Raw genomic sequence first — 23,735 nt, forward strand, 5'->3', positions numbered from 1 at the left:
GGAGTGTATGATATTAAGCAGGGTCACAGAAACTGAAGAAGAAAAAGAAAAAAAAAAACTCTTGTTCTCATGCTTGTGGATCCTGAACTGTAGTGTGTCCGTGTACATATGTAAACAGATGTAAAGGTGCGAATAGTATAATGTTTAGAAAAATTGTCTAGGAAAAGTAATATTCGGTGACAAGGAAAGACAAAATACAGACAAAGGACACAAAGCTGATTGCTTTTCTAGCACCAATTCAGCTGTAGATTTTTCCCATTTTTTGATAAAAATGCCATTTAAAATGAAAGTATAAAACACTAAGCAAAGTTTCACTGCTTCAGAGAATCTATTCTAAATAGATGTCCATTCAGATATACAGAGTTCAGGAAGGGGCAGGAGTTCGAGTGACTTTCTTAATCTAGCAGAGAGACTTTTTTTTTTATTTGTGACTTCACTGTAATTAAGTGATAAAAGAAAAGAAACAAAAGTAGCCACATCTCTATTGTATAAATGTGTCTATACTACAAAAGCATTTTTAAAAGATGTATTAGGAAATGATTGAGAAAACACACTTAGCATGCTTCTCTTCTGCACTTGCAGGCATGCACACACATACACAGGTGCATACAACACACACACACACACACACACACACACACACACACACACTAAAATGTTGTCAGGACTTCTCTCTCTAACTCAGTTTTATACCAATTTAATGAAAATGGCAGCTAAATGCAGCTCAATTTTTTCCTGACGTTTGAAATACTGGAGTCCTAATGAGCCACTGTCTTAATTATTTCTCTGCCCACAGAGGACAAGGTGTGGACCATAGTGTCTCACGACTTACAGATGCAGACGACAGTGGTGGGCTACAGCCCCGAAAAGTATTCGGTGACACAGCTCATCTACAGTGCCTCCATGGACCAGATCAGTGCCATCACCAGCAGCGCTGAATACTGCGAACAGTATGTCTCCTACTTCTGCAGGATGTCCAGGTTGTTGAACACCCCAGGTAGGCTGCGATGGAACATTACTTTTAATTACTCTCTCAGCTGGTGTTTGCAGTTGCCTAAACAATCCAACAGGTGTGGCTTATTATCTTATTGCCCAGTCCGGCTTCAATGTGCAGATGGCTGTAAATAAGTACAATGTAATCATTGGGATTGTTTTCTGGACAGTGAAGCTCAGAATGCATGGTTTTTAAAAGGCAATTCCATTATTTTATGTTTATGGATTTTTTTCAGCTTTATGCACATATACAAGGTGTGCTGTTAATGTTCATTTATCAAGCAATTGCCTTGGGCAAAAGTTTGTCGGAGCTCCTTGTGAGCTTTCAAGTGATGGTCTTTGAGGTCCTCTGGTGTCTTTAATGTAAAGATGAAAGCCTTCTGAAGGCTGCCAGGAAATCTGGGGAAAAGCAGTGAGAGAATTTAGGGCTCTTTGCTGTCATTTAACAGTATCTGCTTTAAGAAACCCACCCTGAAGTTTCCTATCATGACAGTCTATTTTAGCAATATAGAGTGTATGTGTGTATGAAGGAGTGCATGCATATGTGTGTACAAGATGGGGAATTAGAATAAAGAAGCCCCCAAAGTGATACTGAAAATACCATCTCTGCAAGAAAGCTTTGTGTGTTAGCATGTTAGCATGACACTATATTTAAGATGTGGGCAGAGATCTTTTGGTCCATCACACAACAGCAAACATGAACGTGAGCCTTGAGTGGAGGGAATAGTGCTTTCAGGTTTGCAGCCTTGAGGTTTTCCAAAGGTGACTTTGGGATAGTCATTGAACTTGAACTCGCTTGTCTTATACAGTAAGTAAAACTGTTATCTATTTGTCATGTGCAACGTGTTTTGAAATATGTTTGCAGAATGGCTAAATCAAGCTAATTTGCATATGAATACTTTGCCTTTTTGTGGCAAGAACTATTTCCAAGGGTGTAATATAACTCCTACAGACTATAGTGACGATGTTCTACTATGGAAGTCTTATATTCCAGCCTCAGTTTCCCACGTTCTTTTTCTGTCCAATTAGGATGAGAATGTCTGCTTGAGGGGTATGAATTTTTTATTTTATTTTATTTTTTTATTAAAAATTTCCGCAGCCTCCTCGCCTCCCAATTACCCCCCTCCCTCCTCCACTTCCTCTCCCTCTCCTGTCCAGAGAACAGTAAGGGTTCCCTGCCCTGTGGGAAGTCGAAGTTCCTCCCCCTTCGATCCAGGTCTAGGAAGGTGAGCATCCAAACAGGCCAGGACCCCCAAAGCCAGTATGTGTAGTAGGGTCCAAATCCAGTGTCATTGTCCTTGGCTTCTCAGCAGCCCTCATTGTCTGCCATGTTCAGGGAGACCGGTTTATCTCATGCTTTTTCAGTCCCAGTCCAGCTGGGCTTGGTAAGCTCCGAATGGATCAGCCCCACCATCTCAGTGGGTGGGAGCACTCCTCGCAGTCCAGACTTCCTTGTTCATGTTTTCCTTCCTTCTGCTCCTCGTTTGGACCTTGGGCGCTCAGTTCGGTGCACCAATGTGTGGCTCTGTCTTTATCTCCATCCATCGCCAGATGAAGGTTCCCTCACGGTCCTGACTTTCTTTCTCATGTTCTCCCTCCTTCTGCTCCTTGTCAGGACCTTGGGAACTCAGTCCGGTGCTCCAATGTGGGGCTCTGTCTCTAGCTCCATCCATCGCCAGATGAAGATTCTATGGTGATATGCAAGATAATCATCAGTATGGCTATAGGATCTGGCCTTTTCCGACTCCCTCTCCTCAGCTGCCCACGGAACTAGCTGGGGGCGTCTCACTGGATACCTGGGAACCCTTCTAGAGTCAAGTCTCTTAATAATCCTAAGATGGGTCCCTTAATTAGGATATATGCTTCCCTGCTCCCATATCCACCCTTCCTATATCCCAAGCATCCCATTCCCCCAAGCTCTCCCCATTCTCCCCTTCACGCTTTGCTCTTCCCATCTCCCCTTGCCCCCAACCCACCCCACCCCCAAGATCCCAATTTTTGCACAGCAAACTTGTCTGCTTCCAATATCCAGGAGGATATTTGAGACATGAATGGTATGTTTTCAATTAATAAGCAGCATTATAACATTGCATAGTGTCAAAGACTAGTTGGATATGTGATGCCCTAAATCAACACTGGTTTAGATCCAGCATTCCAGCATTGTTTGGGAGCTGCATGCAGAAAAAGAGTTGGAGACAAAATAAATAGATGATTTGGGGGTAACTGTGTGTTTATCCTGTGCAAAGCCTTGTGCTATTACTGTGTTTATAGTGTAAACCATGGATTCTGCAATGGTAAAATCTGAAAACAATAAAGTGATAGGTTTAGAAAATTAGGGCTTATATTGTTTGGCAGAAATGGTTGGCCTATTGAAGTAATGTCATTGAAAGAGCAGAAAGAAGTTCCCAGGTTGGTGTTGGGAAGGAATGGCAATAGATGTCATATGAATGGTCCTCCTGGTTTGGTCAGAAGCCCTGGGTTGGGAAGTGAGTATGGACATGGGCCTGGATGCAAGTAAATGTTCTTCTGTGTATGGAGTCCCTACCCTATCCTTCTGAGTCTACATGTTTCTGAGCCTAAGTGTGCTTGAGAACAACACACAGAAGTTAGGAATGCAAAACTGTCAGGCTCTACTCTATATTTTTGATATGATGGATCTAAAATGAGGTTGAGAATACACATTTGTTTTGAGTGTCATTAAATGAAATGTTTCTCCATGATACATATGTGGAAGCCCTGGTTCCCAAAGTGACTGTACTTAGAGACAGGACTTTTAGTATACAGTAATGTTAAATGTAGTCAGAATGCAGATAGATGTCCTAATCCCAACAGGACAATTAACGATCTCTCTCTCTCTCTCTCTCTCTCTCTCTCTCTCTCTCTCTCTCTCTCTCTCTCTCTCTCTCCCCTATCATTCTCTCTCTTCCCCTGTACTCCACCTCTCTTTCCTTCTGCCCCTCTTCCTCTCCCTTATCTCTCCCTGTCTGTCTGTCTCTGTGATTTTTTTTGTCCCCCTCTCTTATCTCTCTTCTCTCTCTCTCTCTACCATGTATGTACATGGCAAGAGGACCCTGGCATGCCAAACTAAATCTACCACCTCCTTGAACTTAGGCTTTCTTCCTTCTGAACAACAAGGGAATATATTTCCACTGCTCCACGTCCTGCCTGCCTATGGCACTTTGCTAGATAGTTCTAGCAGATAGATGGTGAGTTCTCAGATGATGTCAAATCTGAATGGGCTGGAACCAACTCTGAGAATCTAAGAGTTCTACACAGCCCAACAGGTGTTTCTGTTACCCTTCACTGCCCACAGAAAATTTTACTGGATACTGCTTCCATTGCTAGTGAGCATTAGCCAACAACTGTGGAAAAACCAAGGCCAGAAAAGAGTTGTTAATGAATCTCATCAGCTTGTTTTTCTCTGTTTCATGTGTGAGTGCTCCTCACAGAGTCTCTGTTCACAGATTTCAGTTAATTAGTCTCCAGTCCTGGAATGGGAGACAAGTGGGACAAATTGCTCATTAGATAGAAACCTTGGTATTTTCATTGGTACAGTCAAATTTTCATTATCAAATTCTTCTAGTAGTTAAAGTATAATAATATTTTTAAAAACATGTTAGATCTGTCAAATATGTATGCTAATGATTTACAGCTTAGGTACCAGAGAACTGATCTAAGGCTTTTTAAGGAAACTAACATTTATTTTTCTTGGTCTAATAGTCTTCCTTCTTTCCCCCACTGATGGTTTTCTCTCAGCCACAAGGAATGTCACACACCCATTACTCTCCTTTATATAGCATATGATATACATAGCTTAGGAAAAATAAGAGAGATGTGACAATTTTAACTGTCACATCTAGACTCACTTCAGAAGTGAGTACAAATGAGAGGTTATATGGACCAGATTGTTCTGTGGGAGTTGATAATGAATGTTTGCTTATTTAAAATAAGAGCCCCCCACTATGGTGGCAGCATTCCCTAGGTAGGAGATCTTAAACTGTATGAGAGTAGAGAGCTAATAACGAAAGTTTAACTTCTTCCTTTCCAATTCGAATCCCCTTGATCTCTTTATGCTGTCTTATTGCTATTGCAAGAACTTCAAGCACTATATTGAAGAGATATGAAGAGAGTGGACAGTCTTGTTGTATTCCTGATTTTAGTGAAATGGCTTTGAGTTTCTCTCCATTTAATTCGATGTTAGCTGTCGGCTTGCTGTAAATAGCCTTTATTATATTTAGGAATGACCCCTGTATCTCTAATCTCTCCAAGACCTTTATCATAAAAGGGTGTTGAATTTTGTCAAATGCTTTTTCAGCATCTAATGAAATAATCATATGGTTTTTTCTTTCAGTTTATTTATATGATGGATTACATTGATAGATTTCGTATGTTGAACCAGCCCTGCATTTCTAAGATGAAGCCTACTTGATCATAATGGATAATTTTTCTCATGTGTTCTTGGATTCGGTTTGCCAGTATTTTATTGAGAATTTTTGCGTCGATGTTCATGAGTGAGACTGGCCTGTAATTCTTTTTCTTGGTTGAGTCTTTGTGTGGTTTTGGTATCAGGGTAACTGTGGCTTCATAAAAGGAATTTGGCAATGACTCTTCTGTTTCTATATTGTGAAATACATTAAGGAGTATAGGTATTAGCTCTTCTTGGAAGTTCTGGTAGAATTCTGCATTGAAACCATCTGGTTCTGGACTTTTTTGATAGGGAGGTTTTTGATAACAGCTTCTAAGTCTTCATGACTAACAGGTCTATTTAGATTGTTCCCTGATCTTGGTTCAACTTTGGTATACGGTACTTATAAAAAAAATGTCCATTTCTTTTACATTTTCCAATTTTGTGGCATACAGGCTTTTGTAGTAAGATCTAATGATTCTCTGAATTTCCTCTGTCTGTGGTTATGTCTGTGGTTATGGAGATACAGACAGAGACCCACATTGGAGCACAGGACGGAGCTCCCAAGGCCCAAATGAGGAGCTGAAGGAGGGAGAACATGAGCAAGGAAGTCAGGACCGCAAGAAGTGCGCCCACCCACTGAGACAGTGGGGCTGGTTTAATGGGTGCTCACCAAGGCCAGCTCAAATGGGACTGAAACAGCATGGGATCAAACCAGACTCTCTGAATGTGGCAGACAATGAGGGCTGACTGAGAAGCCGAGAACAATGGCACTGGGTTTTGTTCCTACCACATGAACTTTCTTTGAGGGAGCCTAGTCTGTTTAGATGCGCACCTTCCTGGACCTGGATGGAGGGGGGATGGACCTTGGACTTCCCGAAGGGCAGGGAACCCTGACTGCTCCTTGGACTGGAAAGGGAGGGGGAGGGGAATAAAGGAAGGGGAAAGGAAATGGGAGGTGGGGAGGAGGTGGAAATTTTTAATAACAACAACAACAACAACAACAACAACAATAATAATAATAATAAAAGAGTAGAGAGCTAACCACTGGCATGTATGTGTTAACTCATCGCTCCTAACAGTAGATGGATGTAACTAGTTTCTTCAAGCTCCTTACTTACCTTCCCCGAAATGATGGCCTGTAACCTTGAACTGTGAGCCAAATAAATCCTTTCTTGATCACATTGCATTTTGTCAAGATACCTTATCACAGCCATGGGCAAAACTACAACAATAAAAACTTGTTTTTATAGTATGTTAGTTACATTTTCTAAAATAAAGCAGACACTTTTCCCTTTGAACTCCAGATGACCTTTGCAGGAAAACTACTTGGTGGAAGTCAAGAGTGAATTTCTAACTCTCGCAATAAACACAGTATTTTCCTTATGTTTTCAGAGAATCCAATACTGAATTTTAAGACATTTATAGGTTGTTATTTTACCTAAAATGTTATTTGAAAATTATTATCATCTACATGAGACATTTTTAAACACCCTATTATTCTCAAATATTTCCCACTTTTATTAACATGTTCTTTTCTCATTCCTGATTACAGTTCCCCCTCCCTCTACTCCTCCCAGTTCCTCCCCATCAGGATCCACTCTCTTTATGTCTCTTATTAGAAAAGACAGGCTTCTGAGAGATAATAAAAATACTGAACAAAATAAAATATAATATAAAACAAAACCAGTCACAACAAGGTTGAACAAGACAAACCAAGAGAAGGAAAGGAGCCCAAGAGCAGGTACAAGGATCAGACAATTGCACATTCACATACCCAGGAGTCCCATAAAACACTAAACTGAAAGCTAGAAAGGATGTGAGCAGGACCCAGTAGACCCGTGCAGGTCCTGTGCCTGCTGTTTCACTCTCTGTGAATTCATGTGAGCTTTGTTCACTTGAGTTTGGGGGACTTGTTCTGGTGTCCTCGATCCCCTCTCGCTTTTACACTATATCTGCCTCCTCTTCTGCTGAAATACCCTACCATTCTTTCATTCAAACAGGATCTGTTCTTGATACATGTTTAATCATTTGAATAAAAGGGCATAGCTTCAAATATTCCCTTATGAACCCGCAGTCATTTCTTTCTAAGCAGGAACAAGCATCTATGTTTTCTGGCTGTTTATTGTAATACTGATTCCAGGACCCTCCACACAGGTTTTGATGGGATTTGGTATGGATTCAGGAATGACTGCTTTCAGCAAACATTCCCAGCCATTTTTATGAACCATTATCGAAAAACACTGTCTATGGCGTGTGTGCCTCTCCTGTTCAAATCTAAGTTGTTAGTCCTTTATGTTGGGGAGGGCTAGAGGAATAGGAATTCTCTGGCCAGCTAAAATAAAAAGGGCATACATAAATGACTACCTTTTTAGCTAAATCACACTAATAAGGTGTTATTTTTAATCCAATTGAAGGAACAATGCATAGATGTCATAAAATGGATTTCTGCCTACTCTACAGAGTTTCCCCCCACACTACCCCTTTCTTTTGTCCAGGTGAGCGACTGTAGAACAGTGAATACAAGTGCAGGAGGGGCTGACCTTGCAAAGCTCTCTGTGCACTGGGTTCTGTATCAGTCAGGATACAAAAGAAAAGATTTTAATAAAAATCTTAAATTTGTTGTTTTAAGGAACTAACGCTTGCTATAATTGTTTTCTTCCTCTTTCATGGTAATGTCTGATTTTAAACACCCACTTATCATTCTGTAACTAAGACTGAATTATACTGGAACTTCCTCAGAAGCACTTGGGGCATCTGTTTGAATGCAAAGTATATTCATTATAGTCATTGGAATTAAAATGAATATCAAATGAGGCTGTAATCGCTATGCACTTAAATGTTATTCTTTATTTTAAGAGCCTCACATCCAGACGTCATCTGAGGCTCTGGAGCTTCTAAAACACTTAGTACTAAGAATTGATAGACATGTGGAACTTGTGAATCTCTACTGATAACTATTTGTACCATACCATTAGCTAGCAAATGTTGACTTATTCATTGTTTGTCAGAATCGTTATAAGGATGATAATGTGTAGATTACAGTCTCATCCACTGTTATTACAAAATTAGAAAAAGGAATCACTTTCAAAATAATTATTTGGCTATCCCTTATAGTCATGTTCTGTAGTGATGGGGCTGCAGGCAGACCTGCTTTTCATCCCGCCCAGCTCCCGGCCACCGGCTAGCTTATGCCCCAAAATAACAACACACAAACTGTATTCTTTTAAACACTGCCTGGCACATTAGTTTCAGCCTCTTACTCACATCTTGACTAACCCATAACTAATAATCTGTGTAACACCACGAGTGGTGTCTTACCAGGAAAGATGCAGCATGTCTGACCTGGTGGCTGGCTTCATGTCAACTGGCTCACTGAGGAGAGTCATGGCAGTAGTCTGCCCCAGAGAGGAGAGGTGGGGCAATTGTCTGAGCCATCTACCTCACTTCCTTTTTCCTGTTCTGTCTATTCCACCTATCTAAATCTTGCCCTAGCAAAAAGCCAAGGCAGTTTGTTTATTAGCCAATGAGACTCCTCCATCAATGTTCAGTTTTCAAAGCCATTATGAATTCATTTGTTCTTAACCAATCATATAAACATATAGAAACAAAAGTCATAAAAGTAAAGTAGTTTCATATATAAACTGGAATGAGGTCATATCAATGGAAATAACCAAGTATTACCCAATTTGAGAAAACTCATTGTGATTCTCTACAAGAAGGTCAGCACACTTTAATTTTATAGCCTCAGAATTATGAACATAATAATATGTAAAAGGGAAAAAATGAAAAATTGAATCTGCTTCTGAAATAAGTCCTCTAAGAACTTAAGAGTTTGTTGAGACACTCAGTATTTGCATGCTAAATATAAGGACCAGAGTTCAATCCAGAGCCCACATTTTAAACAGTTGCTGTCTCAATTGGCTTTCACTGCTTTCAAGATTGTAACTTCTCAACTTATTTATCATACTGTGTGTCAGTTAACCAGTAGTTGTTAGGTTAAAACAATAGATGGAGGTTTTGTAGAGAGTCTAGTGCCATGGGTACTTTTAGTAGCATAGAATCTTTGCTATGGGTTAGACTGTTTACTATATTGCCATCCGCGGTTTATCTTTTCCCCCAAGTTTATTTTTAAATCAAATGCTCAAATAACATTTTTATTAGTCTGATATATATATGTATATATATATATTCTAACATCTATTATATTAGAATGTATTATATTGATATATATCTAATATAATATACATAGTCTAATATGTACTTATAAATATTTATGTATTTATTTATATACGTGTGTGTATGTATTTATATGTATATGAACTAGCTTACAATTCTTACACAGGTGTCTTCATTACTGCACATTAACTATGGGGAAATACTTTTGAGAGTCTAGAATGATACAAGTGAGCACAAGAAGTTGGTCATCTTGATAATGGAGTGCTGGCAATAATCTCCAGACATCATACAAGACTAAGATGAACCTAGGTTTCCTTTGAATAAACAGACATAGTAATATGGGGTTGCCAATTGAAAGCTGTGACCGTCTAATATGGAACTCAGAGCTAGACCAGTCACACTCTAAAGCCATTTCACTGAGTTAGACTACACAGAAATTCAAATTTAAGCATTAAGTTAACTTTTATTTCCTCCTGCCCTAAGTATATTTGTAAACTTAGAGCTGAGCAGAAGTAACTTGACTGTGTATCTGATGAGTTCATAGTGTTCCTCTCCCCACCCCTTTGTTTCCAGTCTCTTGCCAATGCAATAAGCAGTGTGTGCATAAATTGGGAGTCAGGAAATTTGAGTGAGAATTTTCACGCTATGGTCCTCTGTTTGTCTTGTAAGACAGCCTTGCTTACTTATGAATGCCCCCTTATGATTTCAAATAAATTTCCTTTGGGTCAAAAAGTTAACTGTGGTGGCATGTGCTTGTAATCCTATAACTGAGACAGAGGAAGAAGAGACATGCAGACCACTAGGCCTTACTGGTAGCCTGCCTAGCCTGTTTAGCAAGATCTAGGTCATGAGAGACACCTTCTAGAGGAAATAAATAAACAGAAAGCAAACAAACAACAAAAAAGGTAGGCAGATCCTGAGGGATCACACCTGAGTTCACCCTCTTATCTCTGCATGCACATGCGTACAAGTACACCAAGTCTCTCTCTCTCTCTCTCTCTCTCTCTCTCTCTCTCTCTCTCTCTCTCTCTCTCTCTCTCTCTCTCCCTCCCCCCCCTCTCTCTCTCACACACACACACACACACACACACCACCCTCATGCGTACCCTACCTCTTCACACACAAACAACTTGAATCTTTAAGTTAGTTACTGGAAGAAAGATAAATTTAGATTCTACTGGAATACAGTTCTACAATCCCAGCATTTTCAGATGCCCAAGGTGCTTCACCTGTTTGGACAGGACCTCTGCGAGCTCGTTTAAAAGCACCTATTTGGATTTCCTGGAATTGCACTCATATATCTATTTTACAAATCATATTATAGTTTCTAATTCTGAATTTTCTCCTGAAGTATTTATTTCCTGCATATATGGAGATTTATTTAATTGCAGAAGTGTGGGTAGTTGTGTTTCATGTCTTTCTGGTGATATTTAGTACTGTTTCTTGCTTTCCTGGGTTTCATTGCTTTTAATTTCTCGATACAGCCTGGTTCTCATTAGTTGCACTTTTATTGCTTTGTTATGTTGGAAGAAGTCATATAAATTATCCCTCCTTTTGGGTAGTTTACTATTAGATTTTGTATCTATTGAAAAGGAGTTATGTTCACAATTTTGGCCTGTAAAGTAAGCTGTGTAAAATTCAATACACTTTGATGATACTAAACTGTGATTTAGTGGCAACCAAAGGAGAAAACACAACTTTAGCGTTGTGACTTATAACCTATTTTTACCAAAAAAAAAAAGTAAAACATAAAAATAAAAATCTAAACTTTGGTGCACTTTTCAAGAAAACCATTTTTCTAACTTTCTTTTCTTCCAGTCTAAAAAAAGATCTTTATATTTAACTTTTGAAACCGTTCAGACATTTTAAAAAGCATTAACCAATTCCACCTAAAAATTGATTTAAGTAAATGAAACCCATTGTTCCTGATCAGTATATCAATCAGAAGGTTGAAGATTTATCTAATTAGTTATGGGCCCTAATTTTAGTACTAAAACTGGAGGGCTTAGTTAAAAGAGACAAGCAAAAATAATACTGAAGAATACAGTTGGGGGCAGCAGTGCAGCTCACTGGTATAGTGCTTGCCTAACATGAAAGCCTTGGGTCCAATCCTGCACTGCATACAATGGTATCATGATGCAGTCTCTACTACCAGCACTTGGACGGCAGGAGATCAAGGCTAAGACCATTGTAGGCTAGACAGAGAGTTTAAAACCAGAATTTACTAAAGATCTGTCTAAATAAAATTGCAGCTCCAGTAAGATGGGTCATCGCATAGAGCTACTTGCTGTCAAGTCTGATGAGTTGAACTCAATCGCCATGAGCCACAGGCTAGAAGAAAAAGAAAATAATGCAAACTGTTCTCTTAATTTCTACATCCAATGCAGTTACACACACATACACACAGATACATACACATGTGTTCACGCGTACGAGTAAATAAGCCAATGTTTGAAAAAAGAAAAGAAGCAAAGAAAGAGGAAAAGAACACGGTTAGAAAGCTAAGTCTAGTAAAGTTGCACACTGGAGGGACTAGAATTGACAGGACAGATACTGTCGACCAAAAAGGCAAAGTGACAGCATGGAAAAGAGCTATGTGAGGCTGTGTAAACAGCATCGACAGGCAGTTATGAGAGTCCCAGCTAGAAAGATGTGAAGGGAATTAATGACGGCTGTTGCCAGTGCATTTCCTGTATCCCAGGAAATGTAGCATATAAGCTGAAATGGAAGAAGTTACACAAACTAACTAAGAAAAGAAATGGATGAGGAGTTCCAGGTTAGAGATGTCATGTGCTCACTGATGCTGAAATGAAGACCAAGTAGTGCAGAACTTAACAGAGGGGAGTAAGAGGCTGGAAGAGAACCGGAGGCCACAGAGATGGGGAAGGAGCTTGGAGATCAGTCCTGCGTCTCTTCAGATTTCACACTGGAAATTTTTCCTTGGAGGGGAAAGGGATGGCTGCAAACTGTGTATTCAGACTGTCACATGGAGAAAGGAGTAGAAGACAGAACTGGTGTGCAGGGACCTCCCAGCACTGTGTCTGTGGCTGTCTGGGAGGCGCATCAGGACTGAGAGAGGAAGAAAAACTTGGCTTTAAGTTCAAGGTTTAGGTGACAGAATCAAATTATTTATATAGAGTAAATGAGGAACATTTGATGACGGCCCAATCTTCTAACTTGGGGAACAGCGCAGCATAAGGCTTCCTGGCATGGCTGCTTTTTAAGGAAAATCTGGAGAGTGGCCAACTTGAAAACCTGACACTGAAGACAAGTGTTCATCTATTGTAATGGCCCACAGGGTGCAAATCCTTTTAATGGACACCAAAAGGACTAACATAGTATTCCCCTTCATTGCTATGTAAACATATCCAATAGCCAAAATAAAATGAAAGGGTCCTCATGCTCTCCATTCTCATGTTTATATTAGAAGAGCAAAAGACCCAGTCCAAAAGGATCCATATCAATGATGTCATTAAAGTTTTGACTTTGCTTCAGCTCACTGGTCTGTTTGGTTCTATGCCAGCTGCATAATGACTTTTCCAAGGACCTCGGAGGTGGAGACTTCAGCCATAACTCTTCTCAGGGAGAGAAGTGCATCAAGTGTGCCTCATTTTGTGAACCAAAACAAGTCTCATTCTTTGCCTATCCTAACTATAATAGAAGGAAAAAACGTGATCTTCCCATTTGTGAATGAGCACAACCGAAGTAAACATCTGTGTACACTGGTGGATGCTTTGTAGGATGAGACGTCATGGGGGCCTGAGTGAAAACAGAAGATAGAAGGAAAGGAAAGGGGGTAGCAATTAAAAGGGAGGCTAATGATGGAAGGGAAGGATGCACCTATCCAAAGGGACTGGAAAGTGATAATCAAAACAGTAAAACCCAACAGAATCAGACTGGGAGAGGTTTTTTTTTTTTATTTTCTGTTTATGTAAAAACATTGAGTAAAAAGGAAAACTGAGACAAGGTCAATGGTAAGATACCCTAAAGAGGAAACCTTTCCCAGTAATAATGGTCATTAGAGGCTACTGCAGAATGGATGGATACATGATGAATTTCAGGATGTTTATGGTGAAGAGGTGGCTGGCTAGAGGAATCACAGGCAAAGCAAAAGGAGAAGTTAAGTATTGCTGATAATTTTAAGCGTGAAAGAGTTATAAGTCTGCAAATTGTAAAGGTGGCTTTGCAGGAAAAACTATACCTTATAAGAAAAGGAAGAGTGGAGACTTCTTTTTATCACCCAGGACCTCCTCCTAGGTTGCAATCTTGCTGAGCTCTGAGCCGATACATCAAGAAATAAACTTCCTCTATAAAGCAGGAAGGCCTGCTCATTACTGCCACTTGATTGATGAGTACTTGTGCATATAGTTAGTTTCTGTAATAAATATGGAAACATGGACATTTTGTGAGGTTATTTATCCTATCAATACATAGAGTTGACAACTGTCTTCTCATATCCTTCCTGTCATGACAATTGATGCTAAAAAGTTGAATTCAACTAGCTATTCCATCAAGGAATGACTTTCTCTTATATGCTTAAATTTAAAGTATGTATGAGAATTCTAGATTTTAGATTTATTTTTCCTTGTAACTGTTTGACCATATTTTTTCCTTTAATTTTTTGACAGGACAGTACATTATTAGTAATCTCTTCTAAACAAAGGTTAGCTGTGAAAACCATAACACCACACAGAAACTGTACTATCACTAATTTTTCCTTGAATCTTTTAAAATACATTTTTGACAGAGACTGCTAGCTCGTTTCCCAACTAGCCTGACTTGGAATAATCGCACAGAAACTATATTATTTGCAATACTGTTTGGCCAATAGCTTAAGCATATTTCTGGCTAACTCTTATATCTTAAATTAACCCATTTCTATTAATCTGTGTCTGGCCACACGGCTGTGACTCACCAGCAAGGTTCTGGTGTGTCTGTCTCCTGCAGACAACTACATGGCTTCTCTTCTACTCTGCCTTCTTTCTCCCAGCATTCAGTTTAGTTTTCCTGCCTAGCTCTATTCCACTAAGCCACTGGCCCAAACACCAATACATAGATCTTCTAATTTGTGAAAATTGTGAGTTCTTATAATTGCATTTAAATTAAACTTCAGCATATTAAGAGATCATAAAGCCAAGGTTTTTAAATTTGTGTCTTTTACTTTGTAAAAAAAGATTGTGTAAATGAAGAAATAACTTTTTGTCCAATTTCAAAAAAATATTAGAAAACAGTAGACTTGTCTTATTTTTTAAACCCCATACTTATCGACTTTTCTTCTCTGAGAAAAACAAAATTAGATTTATAAAAGTTCTTCTGAAATATTGGATAAATGAAATAGTATTTACTTGAAATATTTAATAACCATAGTACATTAGGCAAGTTTATAAAAGGAAAGCTTTAAATTTTAATATTTTTCATGAATATTCCTCCCTCTTTTTGTTTATATCCACACTTATTATCCATCAAAAATAAAATCAGATTGAATTAGTTTCATTGTTTTTTCTAGCATATATCAAATTATTATTGATTATTACTAATGAATTATTTTTTAAATGATCCATTCTTTTTGTTGTTCTTTTTTTTTTGTTTTGAGACAGTGTTTCTCTATGTAGCCTTGGCTAGTCTGTTCACTCTGTAAACAAGGTTGGTCTCGAAGTCAGAGATCCACCTGCCTCTGTCTCCTGAGTACTGGGATTAAAGGTGTGTGCTACCACCACCCAGCTAAAAATTGTGCATTCTTATGACACCGAAAAATGAGAAAATTCATAATTTATCAGATATTATGAGTTGTGGTTAAAACATATGTCCTACACAAGATACTGAAAAAAAAATCATTAGTTTTACCATGAAAATGCTTTCCAGATGAATGTGGTGCCACACACATATAATCTCCATACTTGGGAAGATAGGCAGGGAAATTGTAAGTTTGAGTACAGCCTAAGCTACATGGTAAAACCCCAATCTAAAAGAAAAAACACCTCATTCTGGGACTCTAGAATATTAATACAGAATTGCTAATTTACTCTTAATGTAATCCTTTGTTAAGTGCCATTGGAAATGCAGCCTGGTCAAATAGAGTGCCTTTAAATAGCATCGCCTTAAACTGAGTTAGTGCTTTAGACTCATGACATTAAAATCATCGAGTTTATGACTTTTAGAACTTATTGATAGAGAACCTACTTAGTATCCATTACAATTTCTAGAAATGTGGACCTGTGTTTTGCAGTGGCTTCTTTAGAAGGGAAGGCTAAGAGTATCTGGGATGACAGGGAAGGAGGGAGGGGGTTCTAGAGTACCGTTAAGATAAGCTATTGGTTTATGTTCATTCAGATACAGAACCAGTGAAGTATGTAACTGGAGATTTACTGCCAGGTATTGGTTTGTGGGATTGTGGGGGCCTAACTCGCTACATTGAAAATGAGGCTCATCATCAGGAGGGACAAGGTTGGGCACTTAGGTAGATGGGCAGCAACCAGCTATCGGTGAGGTTTCTCCTGAAGGATGTTTCCAAATTACCTCTGGGGTTTCCAACCACTGGAGGAAGCCCATATAGATAAGATAAAATAATCTCCTATACCAAGTCCACTTTGCATTTTGATTGCTATACAACCTGAATTTGTGTCTGAGTTCTCTACTGGACATTGTACATAAGGTGACTCTTAAAGCAGCCATCACAACCAGTAAAGGTTGATTCTGAGATGAGCTAGTCCAAGATCCCATTCTAGAGTAGGGACAATTCATGCCCTCAGCTGAAGAATGTGCAGCCGGACCATCATAGACAGGTGGGGCACACCTGTTATGGACTGAGGGATTATTCAAGTCCAACAACTCTGCTAGCTGATGAAAGTACACGTAGGTCTTATGTCAAATTGCTAAATAAAATCGCTAGCCACTTGTGACAATAACCATGCTTTCATATATCCAGATGGATTTAGAGGATTGGTTAAAGCAAAACGGCCTTCCATTTCCTTGTGCTGTTTTTTTTTTTTTTTTTTTTTTTAAAAAGGGGCTGCAGATGGTTTTATTCCGTATTTTAGCAAGATGGCATTTGTTGCCGGGATATAGACTTCATTTGCTAATCCACACTTCTCTCAATAGGCTTTGAAGTCTTTCCACTGAGAGAGATAAGCAAGCTTTCTATCAAGCCTTCTGCCTTCTGACATCCCACCAACATTACTCTGCAGTATTCCCTTTCTAAATATTGTGCTGTGCTGTGCTGTGTGTGTGTGATTGTGTGCTGCATCTGTGGATGAGAATCAAACCTCAAATGCCATTCTCAGTCACCATCCACAACCATTCTTTATTGAGTCACTTTCTCCCTGAACCTGGAGCTCACCATTAGGCTAGGTTGACTGTCTAGTAAACTTCAACGATCCAATCAGCTGCATCTCTCCAGTGCCATGACCACATGTATCCACCCCATATGGGCTCTGGGGTTGAACTCAGAGCATCACGCTTACGCAACAAGCACTTTACTGGCTGAAGGTTTCTCTCACCGCCAACCTAGACTAACTTTTGTCGTTGAATCTGATCCCTTTGCCTTGCAGAGTAAAGATGACAAAGAAGTCCAGAGAAACGAAATTAGAAGAGCAGACTTTTATAGATAAGCCTGTGAATAAAATAATGCATTTATTTTATTTCAGAGGCTAAGTTCCCAAAGCTACCATTTTTTCCACCTATAAATGATAAAACTTTTCTGGATTCTATTAAACATTATGCTTACTTAAAAGCTACCAAGCTGGTTCCTAAGTAAAGAGATTTTAGGGGACAGTGAATAATGTTATGATGTTTGTTCTAGATACCATAACCTCAGATAGTAAATTCCCTGAAGGAACTTGCTCGATTTTTGTTTTCTTTTGACACATGATCACAGCTGCATACAAAATGTATTGTCCCTTATATTATTAGATGAGTAATACTTACCAATAATTATTTCTAAATAAGAATGTGCGAATCATGACTGATGAATAATGGGACAGGAATGACATTGGTATCTATTAAATATTTACTTGGGAATGAGAGCTCATGGGCCTATTACACCAGCTCTAACATTTGGAATCACATATCACAGTTTCCATTTTATATCCGAAGAAGTGTAGCCTCACCAGAGCTCATTAATTCACTCTAAAAGAAAAAACAAAAAAGAAAAGAATAAAAGCAAACATCACACCAAGGCCAAACAAATGTTAAAATGCAAGTTTATATGTCTTTATGCCTTGTGTACCTTCTACCAAGAAACTGGAAGAAAGAAAACAGATGAGGCCACCAAATAAAGTAATCACTTGGACTTTTATTTCTTCTAAACTGAAGCATTATTAGTTATTTTACTATATTTAAAAATTACTGACTGGGGCATTTTGCTAAATAATAGGGAAAAGGGGGCATTTGGAAAGAGCTATAAAAACTCCCTTCTGAACTCTTCTGATCTAATATTCTCTACTTGGCCCTGACAAGTATTTTAAGAAATAGTAGTTCGGCTGACAATTTGTTTGTGAGCATATTGGGAAACATTTTGATGTGAAAGAAATGAAAACATGCTTCTCTTCCTATAGAGCACTTGACTTTCCTGTTTTTAATATCAAGATATTTCAGTACATGCAAATTGCACGTTGATGAAATTGAAAAACGTGGCAAGAGGTTATATCCATTTCTTTTCAGATAAAATATGAACACTAGATGTTGACATTTTCTTTTTATAAACCAAAACTTCCCAGAAGACATTCCTATACCTATACTTAGCATAACACATGCAATGTCGCCTTCCCATTTTGTTCATTTTCTATTGTTTTCTGAGAGCTCCTGTTAGAACGAGGTAGATCGGAGATGGGTGGACCAGAGCAGAGGAAAGTATGTAACAGGACACTGATAGAGGTAGACAACCCTACTCACTTCCTGAAACGAGACGTTTAGAGTAGGGAGCTGTTTCCTGTCAGGAGAAGGGAGTTTCTCTGCTGAGGTTAAACTCGTATGTGCCAGAGAGGAATGACACACAGAACACACAAAAAGGCAAGTGGGGGGCTTGAAGGGAGGGTATTATGGAGGCAAGCAAAGGAGACACGACCTCAAGAAGGCCGGAACAGCAAAGGCAGTTACGCACCTAGCACAAGCCTACTCTCTAGCCAGCCTTCAGCTTAGAGTGAGAAGCCACAGCTTTTGTAACATCTCACCTTGGGAAAGAAAGGCAGTCGCTGCAGCCTATCTAGAAACCAAGCATTTTATTCTGTCTGTATTGCAAACCATCCAAATGGTAAGTAACCAAAGCAACAGGAATGAGCAAATGGACGCTAGGTCCTCACCTCTAAAGGAAGAAACTTTCGTCTTGATCAGAAGAGACAAAGATTTTTAGCTCATTAGCCGTAGTCTTAAGGTTGCACAAATCTATAAGGCTGAAATGAAAAAAAAAATAGGGGATATTGTGAAGTGGTCTCAGTAAAAGCAGGGAAGAAATACATCCTTTCAAAATACAGTCAGTGCATACAAATCCCAGATAGATTTCTAAAGGACTTCAAATTTGAAATAACCAGACTCACAATATTTAAGCTAATAAAATGCAACAAAAATGTAGAGTAATTTGGTAGACTCTTTTACAGTACCTAGTATGTTCTGAAATGTTTTATAAGATATTTTTTAAAATTATTAGACTATGTCAGTGTAATTAATATAAGCCTGGTAACAAAAGTACAAGATATTCAATGGTAACAATTTTTTTCTTCCTTCTGTTCTTGGACAATCTGTTGTTCTTCCAATCTGGAAGTAAGTAGACTGTTCAAATTAAGTAAAAATCCCAGTCTGCATCTGTCTCAGTGACTATATCTCTATATTTAGCTGGCTATATCATCTATGTATCTATACCTACATTTGTGTTAGTTAGCTTTCTATTACTAGAAAAGCAAACTTGTTGGAGGCTTCTCCCCACTGATTAGGATTTGTGATAAGGAAACATGAGATGGGAAGAGCAAGGTGTAGCCAACCTGCTCACCTTATGACAGCCAAGAAGATAGAAGAAAAGAGCTCACCCACACAGAGAAAAGACCTCCCCCAAAACCCATTAAAGCTAAATACACCAATGGGATCACCCACTGATGAGATCAGAGCCAGCATTCTTCAAGTCTTGTTTTCTGTGTATTGCTGCACTAGGGACCAATCTTTCACCATATGGGCTTTGGGGTGAAGTTCACATCCAAGCTGTAATAGACTCTATAGCTACTGTGCTTATACATATATTTAAGACATCTGTGCTTAAATATATGTATATATACATTTATGTAAGTATATATTTGTGTAGAGGGGAATTAAATCATATATTGGTATATATAATCAGTGTGTTTGTTTCTGTATAGAATTACAAATATATAGATGTGTGTATACTATATGTATTTATATTTTAAATTTTCTATTAAAGAGCCATCCAAGCAAGACTTCTTTTGTCCTAATGTGATAAATCACTCGATAGACATCTATGTTGTGCGAAGCAAACTTCCTGAAAGTAGCAACATGCAAAAATGACTGAAATGCTAACACGCAATATATGTCTGCTAGTGTACTTAAGAACAACATTTGGAAAGAAACAATCAGGCCAGTGATAAAAAAGAGTTATTGTCATTATTAAATTGTGAACTCCACATTAATTTGAGGCTAAAAGTAATACAGGAAAGGCAAATGTAAAATGAAATTATGATGTAATTTTATAGAACTGAATTCAGAGTATTTCACCATGAAAAGATAATTATCTGGCAAGGTATTGGGTTTTATCAATATAAAAGATAATGGGTTTTGATAATGTTAAATAAATGTGAGTAAAAGTAATATGAGAGAACAAGGTGGAGATAATAATCACATTTTTAAGACTTTTAAAAATGCAAGCTTAGCATTTTGTTGGCCTGTTTCGAGTATTATCTCTTGACAGAGACTAGACCTCTCCACTGAAATGAATAAAATATGTGCAGGCATGGTTCAGAAAGAAATTTCCAAAAGAACCCATGAATGATCTGAGGAAAAAATATAATTGGGGTTACATTATAGGAGAAAGGTCCATAGAATATAAGTCCTTGTGAAAATAAGAATAATGTTGAACTGCCTTGGAAGCTTCATTTCTAACGAGAACGTGAAAGAAAAGGAAAGTTGCTGTGCTTCACTTATATTAGAAAGGATTTAGCAGAGATAGGATCGGCAGTGACTTCTGAAGAGAGTGCAGACAAAATGCTGGCCTGTGGATAGCATTCAGACATGTCGGAAAGGAAAAGAAACATGCTTTGCAGCATGGGATGCTAGGAGATGAAATCACATCGCATGGAGAAGTCTCCAACGCTGTCTCTCAAGATAGCCGACATTACCTTAATGAGTTCCCGGCAATTCGAAGCCAGACTCTTCTGGCAGAACTTGATTTATCATCTCACTCCGGTTTGATCTGATTAAAATCAGTCTGTGAGATTGAGATCTACAATCAAAATGTCATTAGATTGACTTAAAATAAAAAACTAACTGCTGAAGGGATAGAATGGCTTGGCTGGCATTTTCTGTGTGGGTAAGATGCATGCAAAGCCAAATTACAAACTCAGATGCCAATGTATTAATTTGTAATGGAGAAAAATATAATGCTAAGGGGACTGGACACTCAGGTTGTTTCATCTGCCAAATCTCTCCCTGAGGGGCAAAGCAACCATGTGGGAAGCCAAATTAGAATCAGATGTTTGCTTCTTGAAGTTGAAATAAGAACATGGAGAGCAAATTAGAAGAATTGAAAGTTAAGGGCAGTGGGTTGTCTTCGAATAGTGGCACCCTCTCCTCTGCCTTGTATTTGTCTAAACTCAGAGTTGAACTTATTCATTCTCCTCCCACTTCTACCTGTCTAATTCTTCCACTTCCTGCCCCTCCCCTTTTCTTTGTTTTGGTTCATAGGATCCTGCATGAAGACATGAAAACATATCAGCCTGAGGCATTTAGTCTATCATGGTGGGTTAGGGCCCAGACACTACTCCAAGTGATAATATTTAAGTATGACTGTCAAAGGAGTCTATCTTGGACTCAGCACTGACAGAGGGGGTCAACAGAGCTATTTCTTAATGTCCTCCACACCCTGTGCTTCCATGGTAGAAAGAAACTTGCCACAGTCATATCACATGGAGACAAGTCAATTTCATTTTCATATAATGCCTTAAACCAAAGGAAAATATGAGTGGACTCAGAAGATGGGGCCTGCATGTAACCAAATCCTGAATCTCTGCTCATTTCTAGGGGCATAAAAAGTGACATTGATTGAGATGCTCTCATTCCTTGGTGCCCAATGGGGATCAACTAAAATATCCACATATAATACTTTATTTCCTGGGAGATTTCATGGATATTTTGATCATTTGCTTCATATTAAAGCCTTCAATTTGAAAACGACTGTGACGATGGAAAAACTCTTGCTCAGCAAAAAAAAAAAAAAAAAAAGTCTTATGACATAGATAAACCATTTACTCCCTGGAAGTTTTTCTTGTAATAAAAACTGCCAAATGCAGAAATTCACTGGGGTAAAGAAACCTGATTATCTATTCACAAGTTCTTAAAAATACTAGAGGCAAGCTCTGTGTTCAATGTGTGGAACTCTGTTGGAAAAGCATCCTAAGATAACACAAAGAAAGCTGAGACAGAAGACAGACAAATGGCAGCAACTACAAACAATATAATTAATGTAGAGCCAAGCATATTAAATTTGTGTAAGATTGACAGCGGCTTACTCCTGAGAAAGAGAACAGACTGCATTTTACTTTAAAGCACTCCTGGATCCTACCAGGCTGCTGCCTAATGAGGTGATGTGGTAGAAAGCACCATGGATGCTAAATTTGCATAATGCCTTTTTTTTTTTCTCTGAGAGATTGCTTTGAAAATTACAAAGAAACTGAAATGAGGTGGAAAACAAAATAACAAAACACAAACATGTTCTCAGTGTTTGCAAATATTAATAATAATTTCCTGAATTCTGATTCATTAGTTTTCCCAAGAGACTACCTGGACGCCCTCAGAATGGAAAATGACGTTTAAATTAATTAATACAGTGGGATTTATATTTCTTTATAACTTTGCCACTTGTATGAAAATACTTGAATCTGTTTATGAGCTGTGCAAACCAGTGGTGGGCTGAGTTACTTTGCGTTGCTCAGCAGCTGGCAAACCCCTGCCAATAGCTCTAATTTATGCAGAAATCATTGTAGTGTATAAGGTTATCTCTCAAGAAGATTAGTCCAAAAAGTTGTCTTTCAGCCTATTCATTTTCATATTTTTCTTTGTAATGAACCTTGTCTTATCTTCCCTATTCCTCGATAAGTCTACTCATCCAAAGGAGAAAAGGTTGTTGCTGTTGTTGTTCTTTCTATCATGTATCCTAGATTCCTCTGCTAGCCCAGGGCTCAAACATCCCCTGCTTCTTTCCTGTTACTCTTCATGTGTTAGTAGAAGGCCTCATTCTTAAACTCTCTTCCTATAAAGGCAGAAAATATTTGACTGCCAGACATGTTAGATTTATTGTTTAATTAAATTTTTATATAAAAAGGCTTCGGTCATTACATCCATTACTTTGTAGATATTGTTTTGCACCCAAAGTTCTTCCCATTCCATATTAAAAATATTCATTTATTCATTCACTTTCTGAACCACTGTTTATTGACCTTCTATGCTGTTTAAGGTACTAGGATACTAGGCTAATTTCCCTGTGAGGTTAAAGAAAATGAATGAGACCTAATCCTTAGGGCAGTATTCTCCTACGTAGGATATTTGCAGGAAGTTTCCCTTACAGAAGAAGGGAGTAAATCTGGCGAGGATCTCAATGGTCTTGTACCTAAGATTAGTACCCAAGATATATTTTGCTAGAGTTGGGGTATATCTCAGTGGTAGATCGTGTGCCTAGCACATACAAGGTGTAAGTCAGATTTCTAGCATTGGAAACTATAAACTGTTGATGGAAGTGAGGGACAGATAGAACTCAGCACACTGCTCCCTATCAGAATCCTCCTCCCCACCCATACAACCACTACCCAACAGGAACATTCAAAGGTAAGCTCCAATGTTCAGACATCTACTGTCCACAGGTGGCTATCTTGTCCAGCTGTTGCCAGTTTCCCAGTAGGACTTCTGTTTGTCTTGAGCTCTTTCCATAGTCTTTCCTTCCCCATCTCCA

At 38.6% G+C, this 23,735-nt stretch overlaps 1 protein-coding gene across 1 annotated transcript in view; it reads left to right on the forward strand.

Annotated features, from left to right (window-relative positions):
• Positions 1 to 23,735, forward strand: part of Cntnap2 (contactin associated protein 2) — a 1,482,107-nt gene that overhangs the window by 748,601 nt on the left and 709,771 nt on the right. Inside the window, exon 13 of the mRNA XM_042054579.1 lies at positions 797 to 997. Coding sequence (XP_041910513.1) covers positions 797 to 997 — 201 coding nt within the window. The remainder of the gene's footprint in view (positions 1 to 796; positions 998 to 23,735) is intronic.

Source organism: Arvicola amphibius, chromosome 2 (genome assembly GCF_903992535.2).
Source record: "Arvicola amphibius chromosome 2, mArvAmp1.2, whole genome shotgun sequence".
Classification (NCBI taxonomy): domain Eukaryota; kingdom Metazoa; phylum Chordata; class Mammalia; order Rodentia; family Cricetidae; genus Arvicola; species Arvicola amphibius.